This window comes from Hevea brasiliensis, chromosome 2 (genome assembly GCF_030052815.1).
Source record: "Hevea brasiliensis isolate MT/VB/25A 57/8 chromosome 2, ASM3005281v1, whole genome shotgun sequence".
In the NCBI taxonomy this organism is placed as follows: domain Eukaryota; kingdom Viridiplantae; phylum Streptophyta; class Magnoliopsida; order Malpighiales; family Euphorbiaceae; genus Hevea; species Hevea brasiliensis.
In genome coordinates this window covers 107101548-107128044 of record NC_079494.1, presented here as the reverse complement: position 1 = coordinate 107128044, position 26497 = coordinate 107101548, and the positions used below count along the sequence as shown (strand labels likewise).

Sequence of the window (26497 nt, the reverse complement as noted above, 5' to 3'; positions counted from 1 at the left end):
AAATGATCTAGGGTGCTGCATACTATATCTATTCTAAGCTCCATTAATTGAGATGCTATATTATTCTAATAGGTATATAGCAACCGAGCTCTCGAAGTATGCACTGATCACACCGTCTATTTGTGAATGATGAAATTATAAAATTTGAAATGATAGTTTACCCATTATATGTGAGTGGAAGATATTGGAAATATGGTTTAGGTCACCCATATGGATTAACTTTGATTCATTAGGACTTAAAATCAGAACTAAAAATAACCATATGAAAAGTAATGTATATTACCCAAATATGGCGAAAATCCAAAAGTCATATAAATTGGTTAAAAGATGTAACTCTTCTTAACGGTTACATGTATAAATTGATTAAAAGATGCAACAACAAGTTTGGTCTTCACTAGTGAGGTAAGAAAAACATATACAGAACAAGTGACAAAAGAACAAATGAATATATATTTGTATATGTGCAAATTTAGCCCGGTTCTTAATCTTTAGAGGCTCTCATTTTAAACAAATTGTGGAGCAATTTGTTTTGTCAAATAAAGTATACATTTAAACTGTAAATTAATCTATATAGTTCATGCTATTTATATGATTATATAATAAACTAATGAAACAAATTAATATAATGAAAATCTTAGAATTATATGAACATGATCAAAATCAGTGCATTTAAATTTATGTGTTGAGTTTTTATAATTTTCTTCGGTTTTATTAGCCTCAAAGTGTGCATAATTGCGTCTTGGATTACTCTCATTTCCTATGAGGCACATGAATGAATGAATATTGTGTCCCATATGTCACAAGTTCCCTTTCTTTCGTTTAGTTCTTCAACGAATAAAATTGGCAAGTGCATGCACTTCCTTCCCTCAAAATGCGACCACTATCAAAGGTCTGCTACAATATGCAACTTCAACTTCAAATATTAGGGGAAAAAAAATTAATGCTTCCACTTTCAACGACCACCACAACTGGTTATTTTTCTTCAACTATGCTATTTTAGTTTCCACTCAAAAAATGGTGAGGTTAGTGGCCAAGCGCATGCGTGGATTCTTCTTGTTAAGAATGACTATTTCTATTGACCTTTTATTAATTGAGAAATTTTTTATTTAGATTTAGTTTATTGTAAATTTAAAATATAATATATATAATAAAATTTATTATAAAATAAGTAAGATTTATATTTTAAATTTATAATAAAAGAAATATCATGGTCAATGCTAATTGATCCCATTGTATGAAATTTAACGGTTAATAATAGTTTTATTATATAAAATATCTGTTATATATATTTTTTAATTTTAATATATAAAAAAAATAATGTTTAATTTTATTATTAATTAATTAATTCATATTTTATTTTATTAATTTTTTATAGTCTAAATTTTTTATCTTTTAAATTTTTTTTTATTAAAGATTGCATAATAAAAATAATAAAAAATAATAAAAATATTGATTAAAAATGTAAAATAATTTGAAGTTAATTGAATCATGTGATACTTTCATCACTTAAAAATATAAAAAAATTTTATATCCTTTATATATATATATATATATATATATATTTTTGTGTGTGCTGTCTATCTATTAAATACATATTAAAATAAGATAAATAAAAATAAAATAATATTAAAATAATTAAATTTTATTAAATATATAAAATGGAGAAAGAAAAACTTTTAAATATTTCATGTGACTACTTTTTATAACATAATTTTATTAATTTTAAAATATATTATTTTTAAATTTTTATAATTAAATAAATATTAAAAATTTAAGAAACATTAAATAAGAAATTTATAAAATTTTAATAATTAATTAAATATATCTAATATTTTTAATCAGAAGTAATTTAATATATTTATAATTAAAATAAAAAAATAAAAGATAATATTAAATTATATATATCGCATATTAATAATAAATATAAAATATAATAATTATAATACATATTATAAATTTAATTACATCAAAATATATAATATATCTATAAAATTACAAAAAAATGTATGTTAAAATGAGTTCTTTAATTTGGTTTTAGCTTAGTATAAGTTTAATACGGTTTCAATTCAGTTTTATATGATTTTAGTCTATTTAATACAATTTCTTTTATTTGATTTGATATCCTCAAAGATTATGCACATCTTAATTAGATCTGGCTAAAACTGATTCAATCTTGAACTAAAATTTGATTGGCCAAATCAAATTTGAATTCAAAGAAATTGGTTGGATTCCAAGTTAAAATTGAATTTTTTTATTTAAAAAAAAAAAAAGAACGGGACCCTTACAATTCTAATCCTTCTAAACCTTAAATTGAATAGTGTCAATTCCCCAATTTAATCCGTGAACAACATCCAGCCGTCTAGCCTTAATAATAGCCTTCCGAAAACGACATCGCTTTTCTAACAGTAACCTTAAAAAAAATTCCCAAACACAGTGTCAGACTTGTGAACGCAATTACATGTATGACTTTTACGTCATGACATTAGTGCCATCCTGGAAACTTCGTAGTCAACGAAATGTGCAAGTCCTGAATAGGAATTTCACATCCTCTTTCACCTGTCCTATGCTTTCGCAACCTTGCACACTAAGATACACAAAATAGCATTAATTATCAATAAGCTACACCAACATCCCAACACAATTAGCCTTTCTAATACCCATTAATTTAACTAATTAATTACAATATTTACACATTTTCTCTTCACCTTCGTCCTTTTCCATCTCCATGGTCATGCACAAACCCCATATATAAGAATACCCTTTTCTTCTTTCCTCTCCAAGTTCAAGCTCAACGCGCAAAACCCTTCTCTCTAATCAGTTGACGGTAGTACGCTTCTGGTTGTTCATGGAGTTATTTACCAAAACCATGGCAGTCAAACTTCGAAGTCACCTTGATAAGTACATGATCGCCGATGACGATGGGGAAACTGTCCGTCAGAGCAAAAATGGCTCGTCCCGTAAAGCCAGATGGCTTGTGGAGCTCGTGGAAGGGAGAACAGACGCTGTCCGTCTCAAAACCTGCGATGGCAGATACCTTACTGCCTCTGATTTACCCTTTCTTTTAGGTATGACAGGGAAAAGGGTAATTCAAACTCTGCCTGAAAAGATTACTGACTTGAATCTCGAGTGGGAGCCTATAAGGGACGGGTTTCAGGTGAAACTAAAAAGCTGGTGTGGGAAATTCTTGCGTGGAAACGGTGGTACACCGCCGTGGAGAAACTCAGTTACTCACGATGAGCCTCACACGGGTTCAACACTGAGGTGGATTCTGTGGGATGTAGAGTCAGTGGAAGCAGTTGAAACGGAGACGTTGGCAGAGTATTTATCGTCCATGTCGAGTTTTTCTTCGGTTCCTGAGGATGTTCTTGAAGCAGCTTCCGATGAGTATTTGGGGTCAGAACCTGGTTCACCGATTTCAGTTGTGTCATCGAGGAGGACTCCAAGATTGACTGTCATCAAGTCCATGTCTCCAAGATTATCTCCAAAGAAGGTACGCAATGTTTTTAACCATGGAAAATTATGTTAATCTTAGGATTTCTCGGTTGGATAAGTTAGGTTTTGTTGCTTTGGTCTCATTTATTTTTTCGGTTGAGCAGAAAATATTAGGTATATACAGAAAAGGCTAAAAAGAATTAATGGTTTAATAAATTCTTCTAGAAGGTGTGGTTATAATTTATTAGATAGATGGTGACCCAAATTCCAGATTAGCAGAATCCTAATTCTTAATTTGCAAATAATGCCATAGATGGGAATGCATTAATAATATATTTTTCTCCAAATAGTATCAAAAATGACCCTGTCAAGTTTGTGTATATATATATATATATATATATATATATATATATATATATAATTCATATTTATGATGTGATATAAATTCAATTATTTTGTTAAACTAATTATAATTAATTAACTTGCTAAAAAGAAAGAAGATAATAATTTTTTATTGAATTTCAGTGACCAAAATTAGGGGAGAAAAGTGAAATTATGAGCATGGAAAATCCATCCTCCAGATGAAAAAAAGGAAACTGTTGTAGTTAGAGCAATCGTAGCCCCTAGCAAATAAAGAAAAAGTTGCGTGTACGATAATGTGACCTTTAGAATAGCAGTCTTTGCTTTTTTTTCTCTTTTTTGTTTCATGGATGCCAATTGCCATAGAAGAAGTGTACAGTTAAACTAAAGATAAGAGATGTGAAAAGAAAGGAAAAGAAAAGAGGGGATGGTAGTTTAGACAAACTAGAAGGGTTCACCTCTCCACTTCTCAAATCCTCAAATAATTATACTTAAAACAAATCTTGCAACACAGGATGCCTTACCAACCCTTCCGCACTATATAAGGTTGAGAACTTAACCTGTGAAGGAAAAAGAAAGGAAGTGGCAGTGTAATTTGGTCAAGTTTTTCTAGTCCTTTCAAAGGTGGCAAGTGGCACCAATTAATGTATAGGTCTCCGTCAATAGTTGACAAAGAAATAAATTTAGATTGTCCGGGTCTTAATAATTATTTTATATGTAATTTTTATTATATATTATATTTTAAATTTAAAATAAATTAAATATAGATAAAAAATTTTCATGTAGAATTTTAAATATCCCTCCTCTTTCTGAGATAACAAGGAATCCTATAAGAAGAGTAGCAGAAGGAAGGCCTTTAATTACATAATGAAAATTATTCATTGAATGATGAAGGGGCGTATGTAGAATATTCAAAGAACACGCAATTGAATTTTCTGTTGGCGACAAACTGCCAAGAAACTTCAATTATTCCAACCTTTACACTGTTGATAATTATTTTTGTGACTCAAGTCATCCAAGGAAAAAGACAATAATATAATAATATGAACAGCAAAAGAGTCACAGCAGCTTGCCTGGTAATGGGAATATCCAACCTATCCATACGGATCCATCACACCCATATCCGTATCCAAGGGTCAAAATCTAAAATCAATAATACTGTCTGAAAACTTGAAAAACAGAAAACTAGAACTAAAATCATGACTCATAGGAAACGGAAGACAATTACTTTAGTTCTTACATTTAAAAAAAAAAAAAAGCCACGTAAGTAATAGCCGTACCCAGCCCACCGCCTAATTCTAGATGCGAATAAATTTCGAAGAAGGGAAGGGAAGTGATCAAGAAAAAGCTAATCAACATATCTTCTACTGTTCTACCCAATAATCTTTCTAAATTTCTCCTGTCTTTTGCCTTCGCAGTCCATTTCTAACCACTTCCGGTCAGCTATGGAGTTCTTCCACAACGCCAAGGCCGTGCGTCTCCGTAGTCACCACGACAAGTACCTGCACGCTGAGGAAGATGAGGAGTCCGTCTCTCAAGACCGAAGCGGATCCTCCAAGAACGCTAGATGGTATGTCGAGTTGGTCCCTGGATCCGACACCATAATCCGCCTTAAGTCTTGCTATGGTAAGTACCTTACCGCCTCTAACAATCCTTTTCTTCTCGGCATGACCGGTCGCAAGGTCCTTCAGACTTTGCCTAGGAGGCTTGATTCCTCCGTCGAGTGGGAGCCCATCAGGGATGGAACTCATATTAAGCTCAAGACCCGGTATGCAAACTTCTTGAGAGCTAACGGGGGGCTTCCGCCTTGGAGAAATTCGGTGACTCATGATATTCCTCATAGGACTGCTACTCAGGATTGGGTTCTCTGGCATGTTGATGTTGTGGAGATTCAAGTCAAATCTTCGCATCAAAAGAAGTCGGAGCCGCAACCCACCTCTCATTTAGATTCTTTGGATTTCGATTCCAGTTCGCCTTCTTCCGTCTCTATCAAATCTGACACTTTTTCGAGACGAGAGGTTTGCATCTCTAACACTCCTTCTTGAAATTACTTAACCTAGAGCAAATTTCGACCTTTCTTATGTTTATAATGTGCAGTCGACTGAATCTAATGTGAGTTCGCCTCCTAAATCTGAGGGAAGAACTATATACTACGGCGTGGCTGATGAGAATGGGAACGTCTGTGATGATATTGTGGAGGCTTACTCGTTGAATTTTAAGGGAAATGGGGTTGATGAGTTGACTCAGAAATTAAGGGAAGAGACGGGTTTTCAGGATATTATTGTATGTTCTCGTAGTCCTTTGAATGGAAAGCTCTATCCACTTCGATTGCAGCTTCCTCCAAACAATGCCGATATGCATGTTATTGTACTTCACTCATCATCCAAAGGTAAGTTGTTGTTGTTGTTGTTGTTGTTGTTTTTATTTTTATTTTTTTTGCTGCAATTTAGTGCGTATATCCTGAGTTCCTGATTTTCACAATTTGTTGCATAGTTGAGTAACTAGCATTAATCTCTTAATGGGTATCGTGTCTTGCTATGTTTTTACCTGAATCTTTGTGCTCTGTCTGGCTGCTTTGAAAGACAACAAAGTCCAGTATTTGGAAGTGAAGTGCATGTATGATTTAGTGGCATTCTCAATTTCGTTGCTCCATTCCTATAACCAGTTATATATTGATATGTTCTTGTACATTAACTATGGAGTTAAGAACACTTGTAGCTCTTATAATCGTTGTGTTGGTTTTTATCTCTAGTAAGCTTATTTGTTAATTATGGATTTGGTGTAAATTGTAGTTTTAAGCACAAAGCACTGGAAATTTGAATTTTCACTAGCTGTATCTGTGGTTCAAACAATTTTTGCAGGGGCTGAGTTTTAATTAAGGAACGCATTTATCAATCCTTATTTGATCATTTTGGGGCAATGGTTGCATCATTTTTGCATGGGCTTAGTTTTAAGCACATCTATGGATAGACTAATGTATCATTTCAGTTCAATCAAATTAATGGGTGCTTTTGCCGAATGGGTTATTTATTTACTTCAGTTTTGGGATATATGGCAACATTGGCATTCAGTAAACACAAGAAGGTTAACTTGGGGCTTATATATATATATATATATATATATATATATCACTTTTGTGCTGGAAGGTGGGAGACGATGTCATATATAAACATGATTGTTGAACAGGGCATGCCGAAATGATTATTATTCTTTCGGAACCAAAATCTGTTAAAGATTTCTGTTAGCTAATCTTTAGAGGGACCGTCTTTGGCCTCAATCCTTACCATTATATAGTGCTTCATGAATAGGAGATTTATGTTTAATGTGAAATTAGATTACTTGTCCTATCTAATCTCTGATATATATTTTTAATTGTATCTAATTGGTCATCTACTTCACATGCAATAATACACTTTAGATTTTACTATTCTTGATTTTCAATTCTCATTTTCAATTTCAGACAGTATGGTTCTTCCTCTCATTTTTGGGTTGGACCTTTTTCTTGACACATTTTCTTCTCCTGTATCAGTGGCCAGAGATTTTGCAAAACAAGGAGTCAAATTATGAGATACAATGGATGGACATTACAGTTTTGTTAAGTTTTCACAAGCATATCTTTTGTACATTCTATTCAGTCCTCTTATCATCTAGTTGAAAGCACAAAGACAACCTATGGAAACGGAGCTACCGTTTCCAACCATGGAGGTTAGACATCAAGAAGTTAAAACAGTCTCGCGGAGTGAAGCTATTTGCAGGAGTGTCGTTGCAATTGCAGATGGTCAATGTAGTGTTGATGCTTCTTGCCCCATCATAGTGCTGCACAATATTAGTCTACTTGGAACATAATTATAGCATGATTTCTTTATAGCTTTGTTGATTAATTTTTGTCGCACCAATTTGCGTGTGAAAAATGTATGGTTTTGATGGTTTGCTGTGATCAGGTCCAAAGCTTTTTTTTTTTTTTTTTTGCTCTTTGCAGGGCTTGTGCAACTGATTCTGCCTGTGAAGTAGCCTCATGGGTTTTGAATGAACGTTCTCCTTTTTACTTTTTTTTAGTTTGATGTTAGGATATCTCTTACTACTCAAACTTTCTCAACACATAATGATGAGATAATGCACAGAACAGCAATAGCATTTAAAACGGATATCCATATGGGTCAAAAAAAAAAATCTGCAATTGAACAAACAGTTTCAACGCATTTTCAAACTCGCCATAATGAACAAACGCATCAATCATAGCATTCCACGAAACAACACTCCTCCCCTGTATTTTATCAAACACATTCTGTGCTGATTCCATACAACCGGAAGAAGCATAGGAATGAATCAAAACGTTACTGAACATCTGATTCGAACCCAAGTTTTAACACCTGGGCATTTGCTTTTTCCCTTTGTATAAATCAAGCCGTAAAAGAACTAAGAAATTTTGGAATAATAATTCTGATTTCTATTGTCCCAGAAATCAAAGATATAAATAAAAAATGACAGCTAACAAATAGGTTCCTAATCAAGTTAAACTACCAAAATTGTATTAGAATCATACAACAAAAGATAAGAACAGGTATGTATACAAAAATTCCTAAACAAATGTCCTAAATAAATGCAAAATAAGTGGCAGTTAACAGCTGCTTTTCCAATACCCCCCTCAAGTTGGAGCATAGAGATCTCGAATGCCCAACTTGCGAAGAAGAAAGTCAAACTGATCCTTTCCCAACGCCTTTGTGAAGATATCCGTAGGTTGCATTGAACTACGTACATAATCTGTTCGAATGTTACCATTCAATATCTTATCACGGATAAAATGACAGTCCACTTCAATATGCTTGGTACGTTCATGATAGACAGGATTAGCAACTATATGCAGAGCTGCCTGACTATCACAATACAAATTCATAGGTTCAGTATGCGCCACACCAAGAGAATTCAATAATCCTTTCAACCATTTAAGTTCACAAGTTGCAGTACTCATAGACCAATATTCAGCTTCAGCGGATGAGCGAGACACTGTCTATTGCTTTTTAGTCTTCCACAAGATAGGGGATTCACCCAAAAGAACAAAATAACCGGTCAAAGACCGTCTCGTTAAAGGACAGCTAGCCCAATCGGAATCACAGTAAGCAGACTGTAACACCCCAAATTTTATTATTTATGAGTATTTTTGGTATTTTAATTTTATTTGCACAACTCTAACAGCGGCCTCCCAATGACCTTTCTTCGGTTGTTGCATGAACTGAGCAAGAATATGCATACAATCAGACAACTCGGGCCGAGTTATTGTTAGATAAATAAGTCGTCCCACCAGACACCTATACTGAGCAGGGTCATCTACATCATCACTCTCGGTAAGAGCAAGCTTGTGATTTTGTTTAAGAGGAGTTTTAGCCGGCTTGCAACCCAGTAATCCAACTTCTGAAATTACATCCAACGCATACTTATGTTGACACAAGAAAATACCATTCGAGTTTCTGGCTACTTCAATCCCTAAGAAAAATTTCAACTTCCCCAAGTCTTTCATATGAAAGCAACGACTTAAATAGTTCTTGAATTTTTGTATAGCGGAAACATCATTGCTGGAGATAATAAGGTCATCCACATAAATAAGCACATTCAATTGAACAGTCCCAGCTCGAAAAGTGAACAAAGAGTAATCTGAATATGATTGCTGAAATCCATAAGCTTTCAGAGATGCAGCCAATTTCTCAAACCAACATCTAGGTGCTTGCCGCAAACCGTATAGAGATTTCCAGAGTTTACAAACCTTCCCTGGTGATTGAGAAGCAAATCCAAGCGGCATCTTCATGTAAACCTCTTCCTCCAAATCACCGTGTAAGAAAGCATTTTGGACATCCATCTGATGGAGTTCCCAATTCTTTGCAGCCACAACGGCAAGAAAGGTGCGCACAGTAACCATTTTTGCTGTAGGAGCAAAAGTCTCCTGATAATCTATGCCTTCAACTTGATTATTTTCCAATATCACTAACCGTGCCTTGTATCGTTCAACACTTCCATCAGAATTATATTTAATTTTGTATACCCACTTGCTTCCTATTGCTTTCTTCCCAAATGGCAGATTTTCAACTGTCCACGTACCATTATCCTCTAAAGCCTGTATTTCTTTTCTTATAGCCGCTCTCCACCGTTCATCCTTAACTGCTTCTACATAAGAGCTTGGTTCATGTCCTGTAGTAATGGCTGCCAAAAAACATCGGTGTTGTGCAGAGAATTTATCATAACCCACATAATGTGCTATAGAGTAAGGCGTACCTGAGGAATCAGATTGGGAAGGTGAGCATACCGAGGGGCTTGTTTTGATGGCGTTTGTCATATAATCCTTCAAACGAACACTAGGTTGCTTGGCCCTTTGTCCCCTACCTAGTTGCTCTTCAACAACTTCACCTCTATCTACTCCCTCACTGTTTTCATGGATCAATTCTTCCGTTTTAGGATTCACCTCACTTTCTCTACCCACACTTTCATCATGCTCCTTTCCCAAGTTGTTCTCTAAACCATCAACTTCATCACCCAACTCCTCAACTCCATTTTTATTGAGTTCATCACCCATTGTTTTCTCATTTGCATATAGAAATTCTGTTTCAGCGAATACCACATCTCTTGATACAAAGTATTCTTTAGTTTCCAAATCATACAATCTCCATCCCTTCTTTTCAAATGGATACCCAACAAAAACACACCTACGACTTCTACTACCAAATTTATCTTTATCCCGATTCAGATTATGCGCACAAACAACCGAAAACCCGAACGTGTTTGTAAGAAGGTATTTTCCCAAAGAGCATCTCATATGGGGTTTTACCATTTAATAACATAGATGGAGTCCTATTAATCAAATACCCGGTTGCAAGTACACATTTTCCCCAAAATTCTATGGGTAAATTTGTTTGGAAACGCAAAGCTCTTGCCACATTAAGAATATGGCGATGTTTTCTTTCCACTCGGCCATTTTGTTAAGGTGTTCCTACACAGGAAGTCTGATGCAACATCCCTTGTTCATCAAAATATTCTTTCAAGCACATAAATTCACTTACGTTATCACTTCTGACAATTTTCACATTTTTTTCAAATTGGCGTTTAACCATCACAACAAATTTCTTAAGAACACAAGCTACTTCTTGTTTTCCATTCAGCAAATATATCGAAATAGCATGAGAGTAATCATCAATAATTGTTAAGAAGTAAATTGCTCCACAAGAAGTTGGGACTCTATAAGGTCCCCACAAATCACAATGTATCAATTCAAAACAACCATCAGCTTTATTGTCACTAGAAAATAAAATCTCTCTTGTTTGCTTTGCTCTAAAACAAACTTCACAAGTTTTATTAGTTTTCCTACCAATGCTACCAGCTTCTGGAATTAACTCTACCACCTTATAAGAAGGATGACCCATTCTCTTATGCCAAAGCTCAAAAGACCCCACATCAGTTACCTTGCAAGCATGTACCGATGTCACTCCCTTGAAAGTCTGACCCCTCGCGTTGCTCACCCGCTCCAATCAGGTTCCTCGAATTTAGGTCCTGTATAGCACAAATTTTTTTAGTGAGTTGAATAACCAAATTTGAATCATTAAGTAGTTGTGATACAGAGATCAGATTGCAATTCAAATTTGGCACATAAAGGACTCGTTGCAATTTCAAGTCTCCTCCAAGCAACACAGTTCCTTCTTTCATCGCCAAGGTCTTTTCTCCATTAGGTGAGCATGGCACAATATCACGCAATTCACTCAAAAATGCCAAGGTTCCTGTCATATGATGGGAAGCTCCTGTGTCAATAATCTAAGGAAATATCCTTTGAGTACCTGTCAGCCTCTCATTGCCACCATTCTGATAAGAATTCAACATGCCCAGCAAAGCAGCCCACTGCTCTTCATTTAATCCACTAAGACCCTTTCGATCTGAATCTGTCACAATTCCACGCCTACCATCAACTCCAGTTGCTTGTGTGGCATTGGTACGAGCAACTCCTCCCTTGCTACGTCCTGCTCCATTGCCATGCTTTTGGCCACCTCCTCGTCCAGCAGAAGTTCCACGTGGTCTATTACCTCACCATTCTGGATAACCTATCAGCTGGAAATAACTTTCAGCATCATGTCCCTCTCAGTTGCAATTAGAATAAATTGAGGATTTGTCTTTATCTCCTCCTGAATTTCGACTACCTACTCGAATTGCAAAACTCATAGGATTGCCTCTTTCTTCCTTGGTTTGTGTCATAGTTTACACCCGCTCTTGCTGAACAACCATAGCATAGGCACGATTCAAATTGGGCAAGGGTTTAGTGCTCAAAATATTAGAGCGCTCTGTTCCGTATCCTTCTTCATCCAAGCCCATCAAAAACTGATGAACTCTCTCTTCTTCACGCTTTCTTTCCAATTCAATGGTAAGATTGCATCTGCAGCCTGTACAGATACACACTGGTATCTGATCATAGTTGTTTATTTCATCCCATAACGTTTTGAGTCTTCTGAAATAGGACACGATTGGTTGACCTTCCTGTCTACAATTCGCCAGATTCGATCTCAGTTGCTGCATTCGTGGGCCATTCCCAATCGAGAACCTCTATTTAATATCCTCCCACAGATCCTTTACGTTCTCCATGTGAGAGATGGTCGAGCGAAGCGTCGGTTCAATGGTGTTAAACACCCAAGAAACCAGCATAGAGTTAACCGTCCACCAATCTTTGAGTTCTAGTGAGCCATCTGCTGGTTGCTTGACAGATCTATCAATAAAACCATATTTCTTTTTGGCCCGCAATGCAGTCCGCATAGCTCGCGCCCATTCTTCATAATTCTCGCCCTTCAACTGAACTTGGGTAATCAAGTTACCTGGGTTGTCATTCGAATTCAGTGTGTAAGAACTAGAAGTTTTCTTCCCTGATCCAGAACTCTCATTTTTCTTTTCATTAGCCATGGCTCTGATACAATGTAAAAGAACTAAGAAATTTTGGAATAAGAATTCTGATCTCTATTGCTCCAGAAATCAAAGATATATATAAAAAATGACAGCTAACAAATAGGTTCCTAATCAAGCTAAACTATCAAAATTATATTAGAATCATATAATAAAAGATAAGAACATATATGTAGATAAAAATTCCTAAACAAATGCCCTAAATAAATGCAAAATAAGTGGCAGCTAACAGCTGCCTTTCCAATACAAGCAAGTACGCGCAAGCCTTCAAAACGAAGGGAACGTTTGCTTATCCGGCGACACAGTTCCTTCCTCTAGCATTCTTTTACACAGCAAAAAAGTTTGTTCTTTACTATCCGTCTACCAGAGCTCTGCGCACAGGCTCTAATGAGAGTGTTCCACTTTAATGAATTGGAGCTGTGAATTCCATCGAATGCTCGACAGGCATAGTGAAGGTAGAGGACTCGAGGGCAGAGAAATGAAGAATTCGACTATAAGAAAAGATGGCATCTGGATGGTTAGGTTATGTGAAACGTAGAGCTTGGGCTTGAATTTGCCAGGCAGCAAAGAAGGTTCAATGAGTTATTGGGCTTAGAGATCATTTGAGGTGCTGAGCTTGGGGTAATTGCAAGAACCCATTTTCCGTCAAAATTCATAATCGATTATGTAAAGAAATGGGCAGTAGTCGGTGATTAGGGTCAACAAAATTTTGGGGATTGCATGTTACTTGGACTTGTATTGATAATAATAATAATAATAAAAGAAATCCTCTCTTCTCTTTTCAGTTTCCACACTCCACGCCGTCCATTTGCTTGCTTAGATAATGATCAAGCTTAATAAAAACTCCTAAGTAAGCAAAAACCTCGGAAAATGTCAAACAACACTAGCTGTTGAGCTGCACAATGGTCCGCCATTACGTGGCATCTGTATGATTTCCATTTTAATAATAATAAATAATAGAGTACGTGAGGTGTGAGGACGATTGGATCGACAAATGTAGGAAAGGACGATGTCGTTTTGCTGGCTGTATATTACGTAATCATCCCAATGATTCCTTTGTTCACCTCGCGACGCCAAATCAGATTCTCTCACAGTGTGGAAACTCTTGTACAACAAGATACTCTCCTCTCCCCCTCCTCCTCCCTCTCTCCCATGACTTGCTTCTCTGCACGTTCTGCTCTTTTATTATTATTATTATTATTATTATTATTATTATTATTATTATCAAAAGCAATCCCTTTTTGATAAGCCAACGGGCCTGTCACGTAACACCTTCCTTCCTTTATCATGACCTTAATTACTACCTTTCTTTTGTAACTTTCCACGTGCCTCACTGAAACTCATGTGGATTCCCTACTATAATCATTGCAACAAACCATAAAAATTATATCAAAAGAAAAAAAAAATGTAAACACACACCCTATTGTCAATATATTATAACTTATATTAACTATAATATTCTTTCACCCCTTTTGATTTGCAAAACCAATCACAATATTCAATCACAATGAATCAAAATTTTTTAAATATTTAATTAAATTTATATATTTAATATATTCTAAACCTTTGATAAAATTATATTTAATTATTTTTATTTATATATAAAATAATTAATATATATATATATTAAAATAGGTATATAATTATTAATTTATTATACAACATATATAAAAACTAAAAATGTACTTTTTTATGTATATACTTTTTTCATCATATAAGAATGAATGGTATAACTAGTTTAATTATTATTTATAATATGTTGATATCTTTTTTCTTTTTAAATATTTTGATACTTATCTATTATTTTTTATAATTATAAATACTTTATTAATATAAAAAAATCAATTTAAAATCACAAAAATTTTGTGATTAATCAATTTTAAAAGGATAATATAATCTAAATAAAAAAATCAAATTAAAATTCAGTTGATGTGAAAAAGTTTATGAATCTGTTTGACAATTTTAACTTTTCTAGTAGCAATTGAATTAACTTTTAAATTTAAAAATAATGATATTATATTTTTTTACCCTTATCAAAATATTATTTACTATCTTAAAGTTACGAGGGATAAACAATTATGCCACTAAATATTATAAATAAAAAAATTACTATAATTAAAATATTAAACACTACTTCAAAAAGTTATTGCCGAGTAGGATATATATTTCAAAATTGATATAAATTACAATAACTATCAGCTTCAATTTTAATATATTTATCAAAAAAGTTGTTTCAATTATTTGAATATCTATTACTATATCTATAGTTAAATCAAACAACCTTACTTTAAGCTAATTTTGAACAAGAATTTAATAGAATAACAATAAATTCTTTTTTTTTTAAGAAAAATAACAAAATATTTAATATAGAGAAAATTAATCTTTTAAATTTATAATATACTATTTATAGGGTTTATATGAAGATTTTTCTCCTAAAAAATCGTTTGCTGAACTAAATAGCTACTCAATAAAGTGATTTTAATAAATATTCTCCGCACATATTTTTAGTAATAATGATCATTAAATTTAAATAATTTTTTTATTTGGAATAAATATAAATTAATTTAAATAAAAAAAACTAGAAATACATTTTTCATATGATTTATTGAAGCTATAAAATAAGAATTATAATTAATTTAAATTTTCTTTTTATAATAGCAGCTTATAAAAAAGAAAATTTAATTGTAATACAGTTAGGGATATTTGTCACAAGTAGGGATTGAATTGGAATGTATGATTTGCCCTTTGCTTGGAGTGCCTGTCAGAATTCAATTCCACACAAGAGCTGTTACCCCAACATTACCCATTTAATATTTTTTATTAAATGTCATCCCTAGTCCATGAACGCGTTATCAGAAACAGAAAGCGTAATCACTGCCACTCACGCATTGTTTGTTGCTTCACTCGCTTCACAACCGGCCGACTCGCCGCTTTCTATGTCCGCCTCCATCCCTTTCACCGTCAAAAACTTCCAAGAATTTTCTCCAAACCGACATTTCACCAATTCTTATTTACAAAAACCCAACTCGCATTTTTTCCAAATTCACTTTCTTTTCAATCCAATTCAGCAATCTCTCTTTTTGAACACAAATGGGTGTTGATTACTATAACCTTCTGAAAGTTAACCGGAGCGCGACGGACGATGACCTGAAAAGGGCCTACAAGCGACTGGCCATGAAATGGCATCCCGATAAGAATCCTGCTAACAAGAAAGAAGCCGAAGCTAAGTTCAAGCAAATTTCTGAAGCTTATGATGTCCTCAGCGATTCGCAGAAGCGTCAGATCTATGATCTATATGGGGAAGAGGGGCTAAAGTCTTTTGAATTTGGTGGGCCCGGGGATGAGGGGAAGTCGTCGTCGAAGACGACCAACAATACGACATTCCGGTTCAATCAGCGGGATGCGGACGACATTTTCAACGAGTTCTTCGGTGGATCTGGCGGCTGTGGTATGGGTGGTGGGAGTGGGAAGAGTGGGTTTCCTAGGAATGGGGAGACCGGGAATCAGGGGAACAGGAAGGCGGCGTCGATTGAGAGCAAGTTGACGTGCAGTTTAGAGGAGCTCTATAATGGAGCTAGAAGGAAGATGAGGATTTCGCGTTCTGTCCCTGATGACTTCGGGTCAGTTGATTTTTGTTGATTCTTTCTAAATCTATCTCTGATTTGAATTGTAATTACGCTTTTGTTTCTAGAATGACGCTGCGGTTTGCAATTGGGTATTGACACTCATTATTTTGCAGATAGAATTTTTGGCATTTGCATTTCCATTTATAGATTGAACCCATGAATCCTTGTAGGAATGTGAATTGTTAAAGTAGTTTATTAGACTTTTGTGGCACTGGTCCATTCTTGCAGTGATTTATTTTTTTTCTTTGATTGCCTCTTTTATGCATTTGGTTGGAATTCTTCCTTTTTTTTTTTTTTTCTTGTTAATTTGATATGCAAGTAATTATGATGCAGTAAGCCAAAGACTGTTGAGGAAATCTTAAAGATAGATATCAAACCGGGCTGGAAGAAAGGCACAAAAATCACTTTCCCAGAGAAAGGGAACCAAGAACCTGGTGTTATTCCGGCTGATCTTATCTTCGTGGTGGATGAGAAGCCCCATCCTGTTTTCAAGCGGGATGGGAATGATCTGGTTGTCAATCAGAAAATCTCATTACTAGAGGCTCTCACAGGGAAGACTGTTGACTTAAGAACCTTGGATGGAAGGTATCTTACTATCCCACTAACAGATATTATCAAACCGAGCCATGAGATCGTGATATTGAATGAAGGAATGCCCATCTCAAAAGAACCACACAAGAAAGGAAAACTTAGAATCAAGTTTGATGTGACATTCCCATCAAGACTGACTGCAGAACAGAAATCTGATCTCAAGAGGGTGCTGGGTGGTGCTGATAATTAGTTAGTTCCAAGTTGAAGCTTGGGTTGCTGATCATCAATCAATACTAATTATTTATGTAAGTTAATTAAATGTAAATACATTTGCATATTCCACTGTTCCAGAGCAAGATTGTGCATAGTAGGAAGAAAGTTACAAGTATTTTAAGCAGTACTTTAGCTATGTGGCTTGGGAAAAACTATCTATGATCAAAGCTGTCAAAAGATAACTCCTAATTGAAATTTGTATCTAGTGATCAACTAATTTAGTCTTTTTGCTTTGAAGTTGAAGCCGGAAAACCCTCCGTATTATGTACTTGAGAAATGATGACATCTAATGCATTGACTAGTTTCTTGACTGATCTTTCCTCAAATTTAATTATGTTACTGTTCCTGTTCATGTTTTAGTATTGTGGGGAATATATACGATTAAAAGTTGAATCTTTTATTTTAATTTTCTGCTCGGAAATGTTCTGAGTCGTCCCTGAATTTGTCTTAGGTAGTGAGTCAGTTGGACAGGAAGAAATGCCCAATTTGTAATCCATTTGTTTGAACATGTAGCATGCATGGAACTTAGTTCTGGCAATTGGGTGTAAATATGAACTGACCACTATCCAGGTATGGCCCTAGTATTGACGCAGACCAACTCATGGTTTTGGTCGCATTCCTATTTTATCAGGACAATGGCAATTTTATTTCCTTTGCATATTCCACTTCTCTCTCTGCATTGATGTGATGGAGCTTGGTTGTAGATCTGATCTGTGGCCTTGTTTGCTGGATACAATCATAGTGTGATATCTGTCAAGCAAGAGCCCTGCCATTTTTTATTTGTCAAATTGTCTTGATTTTATGGAGAAAAAATCATTGGGAATGTCCACGACAGGTGAACTCCAAATGTGGGATCCACAGTTCCACACACAGTTCATAGTATAACTCTATTCATTGGATTTCAAAGTGAAAAATCAAACACTATATTAAATTATATCATTAATCTCAAACTCTGATCCATCGAAAACTGAGCCTAGGGGAAAGATTGAATTGAACTGATTCGATATTTGATCAAAGTTCTCAATATTGTAAAGCAATTCTGTCTCTTTTTTAAGGAACCCACAAGCTACGATTTCTTTAACTTATGTCAAACTCCGATATTATTTGATAACAAATGGACACAACATATGTAGACACACCAAGTAAATGGTGGAACATATATTAAGCAACAAAAATGCAACGTGGGCTAATTTTGACTCGGCAAAAAGGCGATGGTCATCGTCTGTTAGCCCCTTATTTTTCTTTAGTTGGAAATGAGTGAGATATTCCGGGGCTACATGCAGCTCCCACTGTCATAAAGCATCTTTAGAATTTTTATAATTATAATTATACCCTGTATTGTTCAATCTTGTTCTGCAATTCTAACTTCTTAACCCCTACAATCTTGTCAACTTGTTTCCCTTTCTTCATGAGTGCAAATGCTGGCAATGTGTTCGCCTCGAATTGCATAGCCACCATCTGTATTCATTCACACAAATTTCATCATTTTCATAATTCGAGATCGAGAGGAAGGGAGAAGAGAAGAAACAGAAATCTTGAAATAGCTGCAAAAGAGGAAAGAAAGAGTATTTACCACCAACTTGTCCACATCAATCTTGATAAAATCAACGTCTGTGTATTTAGCAGCAAACTCTTTAATGGCTGGATCGATAAATCGGCAAGGTCCGCACCATGTTGCTGTGAATTGAATCACCAGCTTCAACACCAGAAGAAGAAACCATTAGAACTACAAATTTATAGCAATCTATATACTTGTTTAATGATAAGCGTTGATGATTGAAGTAGAGATTATTATTATTATTAATTACCAGTTTGTTGTTTCCTTTGGAGGCATCAAAATAGGCTTTCCATTGATCTGTAGAATGGATTTCCACAACTGCAGCTGATGTCTTTGTGTCTGAAAATTCAATGTAGTGATTAAAACTAAACCGGCTCGACATCGTTCTTCCTCTTCGAAGAACTGGGAAACCGAACTCCATAGATGATGTGTATATATATGCAGTTTTAAGCTTGTTTCTGAAGTTCAAGAGAAAATGCAGTTGCTTGATCACAAAAACTTGGTCCCAAGGCTTTATATAGAGCTGAACGTGTGAAAAATTTTGAGCCGCTTTTAGAGAATAGGATTCCAAGTTTCTTAGACGTGACGTTGCAAACATATGGACCGTCGAAAACTAATATGGAAAGATTAAAGCTCAGCCCACCAACTTGATTTAGTCTCTGCATTAATTAAAGCTGTAATCCATTGTAAAGTAGTCTTCCTCATCTTATCAACACTTTCTAAGACCTGCAGCCTTACATGTATGCATATATTCCCAGTAACTTTAAGCAAAGTCTTAAGAAGCCAATGAAGCATTGATCTAGTGATACAATTAAGAGATTAAATAGAAAAGCCCACAGATATAATAGTAATGTCAATGAGAGAATTTACAAGAAGTGAGAGAAGAAACAGAAATGGAATCTGGAATTGGGTGAATGTAAGGGTCACTGTGGGCCTTGAAAAAGACAAATAAAAAATGCAGGAAATGAAAAATGCGTGGATGAATTATATTGTGGTTGCAAAAAAGCATCTGATTTCTTTACGGATTTATTTGGAATAAATTATTTGTTAGAAAAGAATTCAAACTACATAATTATTATTGTATAATTTTTGAGAATTAATTAAAAAAATTAATTGAATTTAATTCTTATGAAAATAACATTCCAAACAAGCGATATAGGTGATGGTCCCAGATCCTAGAAACTGGACTTCACCATCCACAGATTACATCACCCACTTGCCTCCCTTATATTCTTCAAAGGTTCCTCCTTCATTCTCACCGCAGAAATCTGCAATAACAAAACTACCACAAAGTTTAGTGCGTTTTATTGTTTGGGCAGCATCGCATCGCAGAATATATTTTCTTTAATAGCCTGTAGATTTATTATATATGCTTCCAACAGTACACTTTACTGAATGTATTTTTTTTTATATATATATTATAATTGACTCAATATTTAAAATAACATTATCAATATCAAATTTAAGAATTACATTTTTCATATAAAAAAAAATGATTCCATCTCCCACCATGTAACAACATAAAAAATAAAAAACATAAAAATAAAATAAAAAAAAACTTAAAACGCAGCCCCTCTCCCCCCCCCCCTCAATTTCTCTCTCCTCGACTCCACTCTCCTCCCTCACTTTCTCCCTCCCATTTTCGTCCGACCGGGCAGCATCAGTGCCGGTGAGGTACCGCCGGCCTTCCCCCGTGTCGAAACAATCACTAGGCGGCGGCAGCAGCGAACAGGAGACAACAGAAAGAGAGAGAAGGAGAGAGGAAAGAGAGGAGAGAGGGAGAGCGCGCGCGACATGGGCCCGACTTTGCGGCGTCTCCTTGGCCTACTCTGGCGGCCATTCCCAGTGATTTCAATTGCCACGGACTCCCAAGATGATGAACTTTTAGATGAGACCAGTGGCACCCCGTTTGGTGGCCAGAGGAAAGAGAACCGGCGAGGAAAAGTTGGAAGAAAATCATATGGGTTTCTTTGTTCTGATCACTTTTCCTGCGATTCGAGGCCATCGATGGACTCAGGACAACGAGATCTACGAGATAGGACTGGTCCCGCTCCGATCGGACACCGTTTGAAAAAGGCGATAATCGGAAGGTCCAGATCGCTTGGTGAGATTTTCAAACTTTTTCGATTTTCAAAATTTAAAAATAACTTTATGATAATTATTAACAAATTTAGACTTAATTTAAGTGCGATCGGATCGATGATAGCTCACTGGCGTCGAGACCGCATTTTTAGCCAGATCCGGCTGCCTGACGGCCCGTCTCAGAACGTGATCAATATTACAGTCAATCCTAGCATTTTTAGACGTTCTGGACGCGTTCCAGGTGTTAGAATTGGCATAGGTAAACCCAAACTCCAAGTTGCTCATTTTCGGCTAATATCAATTTAGAATAAAACGCAGCAGCCCCCCCCCCCCCTCCCCCAATTTCTCTCTCCCTGACTCCATTCTCCCCCCTCACTTTCTCCCTCCCATTTTCGTCCGATCGGGCAGCATCAGCGCCAGTGAGGTACCGCCGGCCTTCCCCCGTGTCGGAACAACCACCAGGCGGCGACAGCAGAAAGAGAGAGAAGGAGAGAGGAAAGAGAGAAGAGAGGGAGAGCGCGAGCGACCAGGGCCCAACTTTGCGGCGTCGCCCCGGCCGACTCCGGCAGCCATTCTCGGTAATTTCAATTGCCACGGACTCCCAAGATGATAAACTTTCATATGAGACCAGTGGCACCCCGTTTGGTGGCCGGAGGAAAGAGAACCGACGAGGAAAAGTTGGAAGAAAATCATATGGGTTCCTCGGTTTCGATCACTTTTCTGGCGATCCGAGGCCACCAATGGACTCAGGACAATGAGATCTTCGAGATAGGACTGGTCCCGCTCTGATCGAACACCGTTTGAAAAAGGCGATAATCGGACGGTCCAGATCGCTTGGTGAGATTTTCAAACTTTTTCGATTTCCAAAATTTAAAAATAACTTTATGATAATTATTAACAAAATTTGGACTTAATTTAGGTGCGATCGGATCGATGATAGCTCACTGGCGTCGGGACCGCATTTTCAGGCAGATCCGGCTGCCTGACGGCCCGTCTCAGAATGTGGTCAATATTACAATCAATTCTAGCATTTTCAGACGTTCTGGATGCATTCCAGGTGTCAGAATTGGCATAGGTAAACCCAAACTCCAAGTTGCTCATTTTCGACTAATATCGATTTAGAATAAAATTCATAAAATATTCGTGGATGATCAAAAAATTATAATTCCTTTTGCAATAGCCTTATAATATTATTAAGGACTGCAGGGTAAAATTTTAGAATTTTTAGAGCTCATTTGAGTAGTTTTTGCAAAAGGGCTAGTTATAGGGACTAAAACGTAAATTTTCAAGTTTATGACTATTGTCTGATTTGGAGGGCCCAGGAGGGACCATGTGATGTTGATGAGATGTGATTGTGGAAATTTAGAATTTAGAAGTGTTATTTGAATCTTTTTGCAGGTTGGGTAGGTCCCAGGTATAGGGGAAACTCTGCCAGATTTCCGGCATGAATTAGGCTGTCTATTGCCTCTTTAGAGTTTTATTTTGACTTAGTACTAATAAATTTATAATTTAATTATTAGGTGATCGATGCCAGCTATTCTCCTCCATCCAGCAGCCACAATAGTCCTCGGTGTATTGTGAGTAAAATATTAATTTTAATTGTAATTTCGATATTATTATATGTTCAAGCATGCCCATGCATCACTTATATGTATATATCTATGTAGTTAAACTCTAGGCACGTTTTATGTTGCATTCACAACTGTTAAAGTGCCATGGATGTTGTTGTGGAAATTTAGAGCAGTGTGCGTGCGTTGGCATGCATGTGATGTGTTGTTGGCTATAGATAGGACGGGTAGACACGGCTTGAGATCTTCGCTGGGACCCGGTCCTTCGGGGTAGGCACGGCTTGAGTTCTTCGTTGGGACCCCGATTTGGTTTATTAAGCGAAAGTTCGGCTTGAGTTCTTCGCTGGCACAGGTTGGATTAAAGAGAGCTGTATAAGGGATCAGCTCCCATATATTTATGATTTGACATTACTGGGTGTGTGAGTGCTCCAAATTACCTTTTTGCTGTTATGATGTCAAAATATTATTGATGTTGCATTTCACTCTACAGGGTGCATTAGCTTTAGATAGTTATAGAGATTATGGTTAAAATTGATATTTTACTCTCTGAGTCGAACGCTCACTCCTGTTCATTATTTTTCAGGCTATAGGAGGATTTTTTTGTGGTTAACCTGCTTTTCTCCTTCGCAGGTTTTTTATTAATGTTTGTGTAATTCTATTAACTCCTAGAATTTTTGCATGTGTTAGAAATATTTATTTATTTTGGGGACTGTAATATAATTGTCATGTTAGACCTATAAACTTATTATTATATGCATGTTTGTTGGACTGGATGAGGGACCTGAGCTCCCATTTATTTTTATGACATTTGAGTATGTGGAGGGTGAGCTGAGCTTCCCAATTGATTATATATTGTGTTTACAGGTCGGGTGAGTAAAAAACTCTCTGTTGAAAGGTCCACTTTATGGCCGGACTGGGTGCGGTTGAATTCTTGAAATTGGGCCCAAATGGGCCTTAGAGTTAGGTTAAGGAATAGTTAGGCTTACTACGGACCTCGGGGGCTTTAGGCTGGCCCAGGTCCTAGTGTCGATCCGGCCCATAGGTTGGGTCGCGACAAAGTTGGTATCAGAGCATAGGCTCTAGATTCATGGGAAATGCTATACTTGGGAGTGTAAAAGGAGTCTTGTTAGGATGTTACATGCGGAGTATAGGATTCTGTTTTATCTTTTTCTATAATTCTTTATTTCTAGATTCTGCATTATACCTCGGGAAATATAAAAGTGCCTCAGTTAGTGTCTTGATTTTCGTGGAGTACATAGAAATGTGAAATAGTGCTAGCAGGCATGTTGAGGTCTGTCATGAGGATACGTACTCCAAGAAATGCTATGTTTCTGTCTATATGGGTTTAAATGGTGTGCCCATTTTGTGCAAGGCACGAGTATATAAGGCGAGTCTTGAAAGTACAGTTGCCCTAGATAAGGATAAGGATACCACTGCTGGCAGTTATCAGGGGATGACCTAGTCAGAGTAAGTTTATGATAATAGTAGATTCAAGAGAGATAAGATATTAGGAGACCTAGTCTGTCAGGACGTATCGTAGTAACTATACAATATTCTCGATGTCTGCTCTATAAGCTGCAGATTACAGTACCGAAATGAGATTATTGTGTGGAGCTGCGTGCATCCCCGTGGTGCTCCATAATGAGGGTGTTTGCGGATGGCCTCTGTTTTGGTACAGTTATGCCAGAACAGAGTTTTATATCTGTAGAGGAGTTGGGAACTCCTGGTTAGGGATCTAGAGCTAAAATATCGAAAGGTCATAGTTGGGTGGTAACTAGAGTCAGTGACTCAGTTACCCTAGTATGAGCTAGAGTTGCATTAAGAGTTGCCATCAGACCAGAGGTTTCGGACTAGTTGCAAAGGTGACACCTGTTGACACCATATTTTGGCCGATCCCCAAAATCAATAAATTTCGAAACTGATCCCCAGCACTAAGTCTCCTTTTGCCAGCCAATTACAGTTTTGATCTCTCTTTACCGAACAATCACATTTCCTACCTCTCCTCAAAAGGAATCAAACCAATACTAAGTCCCCATGTCACTTAAAGCCTTGCCGATCTCTCAAACCAATTGTCAAATATCCTGAATAGTCAATTACATTCCCGATCTCTTTCGTCAGACGAAATTGAACCAGCACTAGATCTTCATTTCAAAAGTTTAGGAATAATCAAGTTAAGGTTCCAATCCGGTTTAATGGCGATCCCGATCTTAAGTACTCAAGCCAAATTTCCAATTTTAAATTAAGTCCTATTTAGCGTTGGTTCCCTGCCGATCTCATGCTTATGGTGTTTTCCGACCTCATACACTTAGATTAATAATCAACTTAGGTTGTTTTAATATGCTCAGACAATCAAGTGCCTAAGTAATTTAGAGATTTTCTGATCACATCCATTCACTGAATAAAAGCGAGTTTCATTTCATATTAAAGTTTGTACAAGTCATTCGGCTGGAGGATCACCCCCAGCCTGATCTACATTTTGCTCATCTCCTCTCTCACCCTCAGCCTCCTCCTCGCTATCCTCACCCTCGTCCTGGGGAGCCAGATCTACCATCCAAGAGAAGTCCTCTTCAGGGTACCGATTTTTGAGCTCGGCCAGGAGATCCCTGTGAGCATTCACATAAGCGTCGGCCTCCCTTGTCACCGCCTCTTCCTCTTTCGCTTTGAGCTCCTCAGTGAGCTGAGCAACTTCACCAGCCCGGAGCGCTTGAAGCTCTTCAATAACACGATCTCGCTCGGCTAGAACACGAGCTTGCTCGGCCAGCTTGTCCTCGTAGAACTTCATCCGCCCCTCAATTTCAGATATGTAGTTCTGAGCGGATGAGAGTTGGGATCGGAGGGAAGCCACTTCATGACCCATCTTCTCGACCTCCTTACCCAGGCGGTGAGCCTTCTCCTGGATAATGTGCTGATTCACCAAGCACTCCACGTTCAGGCTCATGGATCGGGTCAGGATATCATCAAGGTTGTCCGGAGACAGCCTGTCCCGATCCTCCCAAAGGTTGAGATGAGCCCCCTTGTATTTCCCCGGGTTTATGGATGGGCGTCTGGAGCAGCTCGGATCACTTCATCTCCCGCACTTTCCGGGAGACCTCTCTCTTTCGCTTCCGGCTCTCCTTGGAGGCTTCGCCGCTTGCCATACCTGCACAAAGAAGAGGTCAGTGAGATCGCTAAGGTCCAAAGATTTGAGATATAGGAAAATACCGATGCCAAGGTCAGAGAGCTGAAGCCCGCGATCTTCGCCCGTGATCAACTCCATTGTCCAGTGATGCAGTTCGGCAGTCACAGCATCCAGACAAGAAAACTTCTCTCTGCCCGCCTGATCCTTTAGCTCCATCGCCATCAGGCTTTCTTCTCTATTTAAGGTGATGCGCTTCGGAAGTACGGGGCCCTGGTGCAGCCAGCTGCGGGGGAAGCCCTCAAAGCTGTTCGGAATTTTGCTCCTCAGGATAAAGAAGCGGTTCTTCCAATTCTTCTAGGAGGAAGGCAGGTCGGTAAAAAGTTCACAATGAGGTTTCGCCTGGAAGAACCAATACTTGTCGTCCTTTTGACGAGTTAATCTATGTAGTTCGACGAATACCTTAGCTGTGGGTCAGAGTCCCTTAGCTCGGCATAGGCCTCGGAAGGCTACTAAGATCCGCCACGAGTTCGGGTGAACTTGAGCGATGCACACTTGGTGATATTTTAAAACTTCCTTGAAGAAGTCGTCCAAAGGGAACAGTAGACCGGCTTTTAATTGCTCTTCGTATACTATAATCATGTCGTTCCCTTCGAAGAAGTGATCGGCTCAGATATCTCCGTGACACCGGATGAGTTCGAATGAATCAGGATGAATGTTGTATTCTTGGCTGAACGATTGTATGTCGGTTTCTTGAAGAACTGATGGTAGCTCATCCATGGGAAGATTTTCCCTCCCTGAAGAAGGTACAGGCCTTGATGGTGCTGCTTGCCCTCGAGCTGGAACAGGGACCCTAGAAGGTTCAGGTCACACGCTTGGTCCGACCACCTCCACTTCATCAGATGACCACGAGATCTGAACAGAAGGGGGGCTTGCCGCTCTCTGACCCTCGGCGCCGCTCATTTTCAAAGGAAACAAGAAATTTAAACTAAAAGAAGGATCAAAACCCTTACCAGAGTCTGATCGGTGT

At 37.1% G+C, this 26497-nt stretch overlaps 3 protein-coding genes across 3 annotated transcripts; 2 read left to right on the top strand and 1 right to left on the bottom strand.

Annotated features, from left to right (window-relative positions):
• Positions 1–2427: 2427 nt before the first annotated feature.
• Positions 2428–7732, top strand: LOC110638929 (uncharacterized). Its single transcript, XM_021789671.2, has 4 exons — positions 2428–3490; positions 5211–5810; positions 5890–6181; positions 7322–7732. Exons 1-4 carry the CDS (start codon positions 2846–2848, stop codon positions 7357–7359), a joined length of 1575 nt encoding a protein of 524 aa, XP_021645363.2. The 5' UTR covers positions 2428–2845; the 3' UTR covers positions 7360–7732.
• Positions 7733–15550: 7818 nt separating this feature from the next.
• LOC110638939 (uncharacterized) lies at positions 15551–17456 on the top strand. Its single transcript, XM_021789684.2, has 2 exons — positions 15551–16334; positions 16674–17456. Exons 1-2 carry the CDS (start codon positions 15805–15807, stop codon positions 17119–17121), a joined length of 978 nt encoding a protein of 325 aa, XP_021645376.2. The 5' UTR covers positions 15551–15804; the 3' UTR covers positions 17122–17456.
• A 760-nt stretch (positions 17457–18216) lies between these two features.
• LOC110638933 (thioredoxin H7) lies at positions 18217–19315 on the bottom strand. The gene is made up of 3 exons (XM_021789676.2): positions 18953–19315; positions 18718–18840; positions 18217–18602 (listed from the first exon to the last, which is right to left on the bottom strand). Exons 1-3 carry the CDS (start codon positions 19298–19300, stop codon positions 18471–18473), a joined length of 603 nt encoding a protein of 200 aa, XP_021645368.2. The 5' UTR covers positions 19301–19315; the 3' UTR covers positions 18217–18470.
• Between the last annotated feature and the right edge of the window lie 7182 nt (positions 19316–26497).

What these genes read in the sequence shown, in the direction of transcription:
- LOC110638933 (XM_021789676.2), bottom strand. Translation starts at nt 19,300, where the DNA reads ATGTTTGCAACGTCACGTCTAAGAAACTTGGAATCCTATTCTCTAAAA. An exon ending in CCAAAGGAAACAACAAACTG is followed by an intron (nt 18,841 to 18,952) that starts GTAATTAATAAT and finishes CTGGTGTTGAAG; the next exon opens with CTGGTGATTCAATTCACAGC. An exon ending in TTGATGTGGACAAGTTGGTG is followed by an intron (nt 18,603 to 18,717) that starts GTAAATACTCTT and finishes GAATGAATACAG; the next exon opens with ATGGTGGCTATGCAATTCGA.
- LOC110638939 (XM_021789684.2), top strand. Translation starts at nt 15,805, where the DNA reads ATGGGTGTTGATTACTATAACCTTCTGAAAGTTAACCGGAGCGCGACG. An exon ending in TCTGTCCCTGATGACTTCGG is followed by an intron (nt 16,335 to 16,673) that starts GTCAGTTGATTT and finishes ATTATGATGCAG; the next exon opens with TAAGCCAAAGACTGTTGAGG.
- LOC110638929 (XM_021789671.2), top strand. Translation starts at nt 2,846, where the DNA reads ATGGAGTTATTTACCAAAACCATGGCAGTCAAACTTCGAAGTCACCTT. An exon ending in CAAGATTATCTCCAAAGAAG is followed by an intron (nt 3,491 to 5,210) that starts GTACGCAATGTT and finishes TTGCCTTCGCAG; the next exon opens with TCCATTTCTAACCACTTCCG. An exon ending in ACTTCACTCATCATCCAAAG is followed by an intron (nt 6,182 to 7,321) that starts GTAAGTTGTTGT and finishes CTCCTGTATCAG; the next exon opens with TGGCCAGAGATTTTGCAAAA.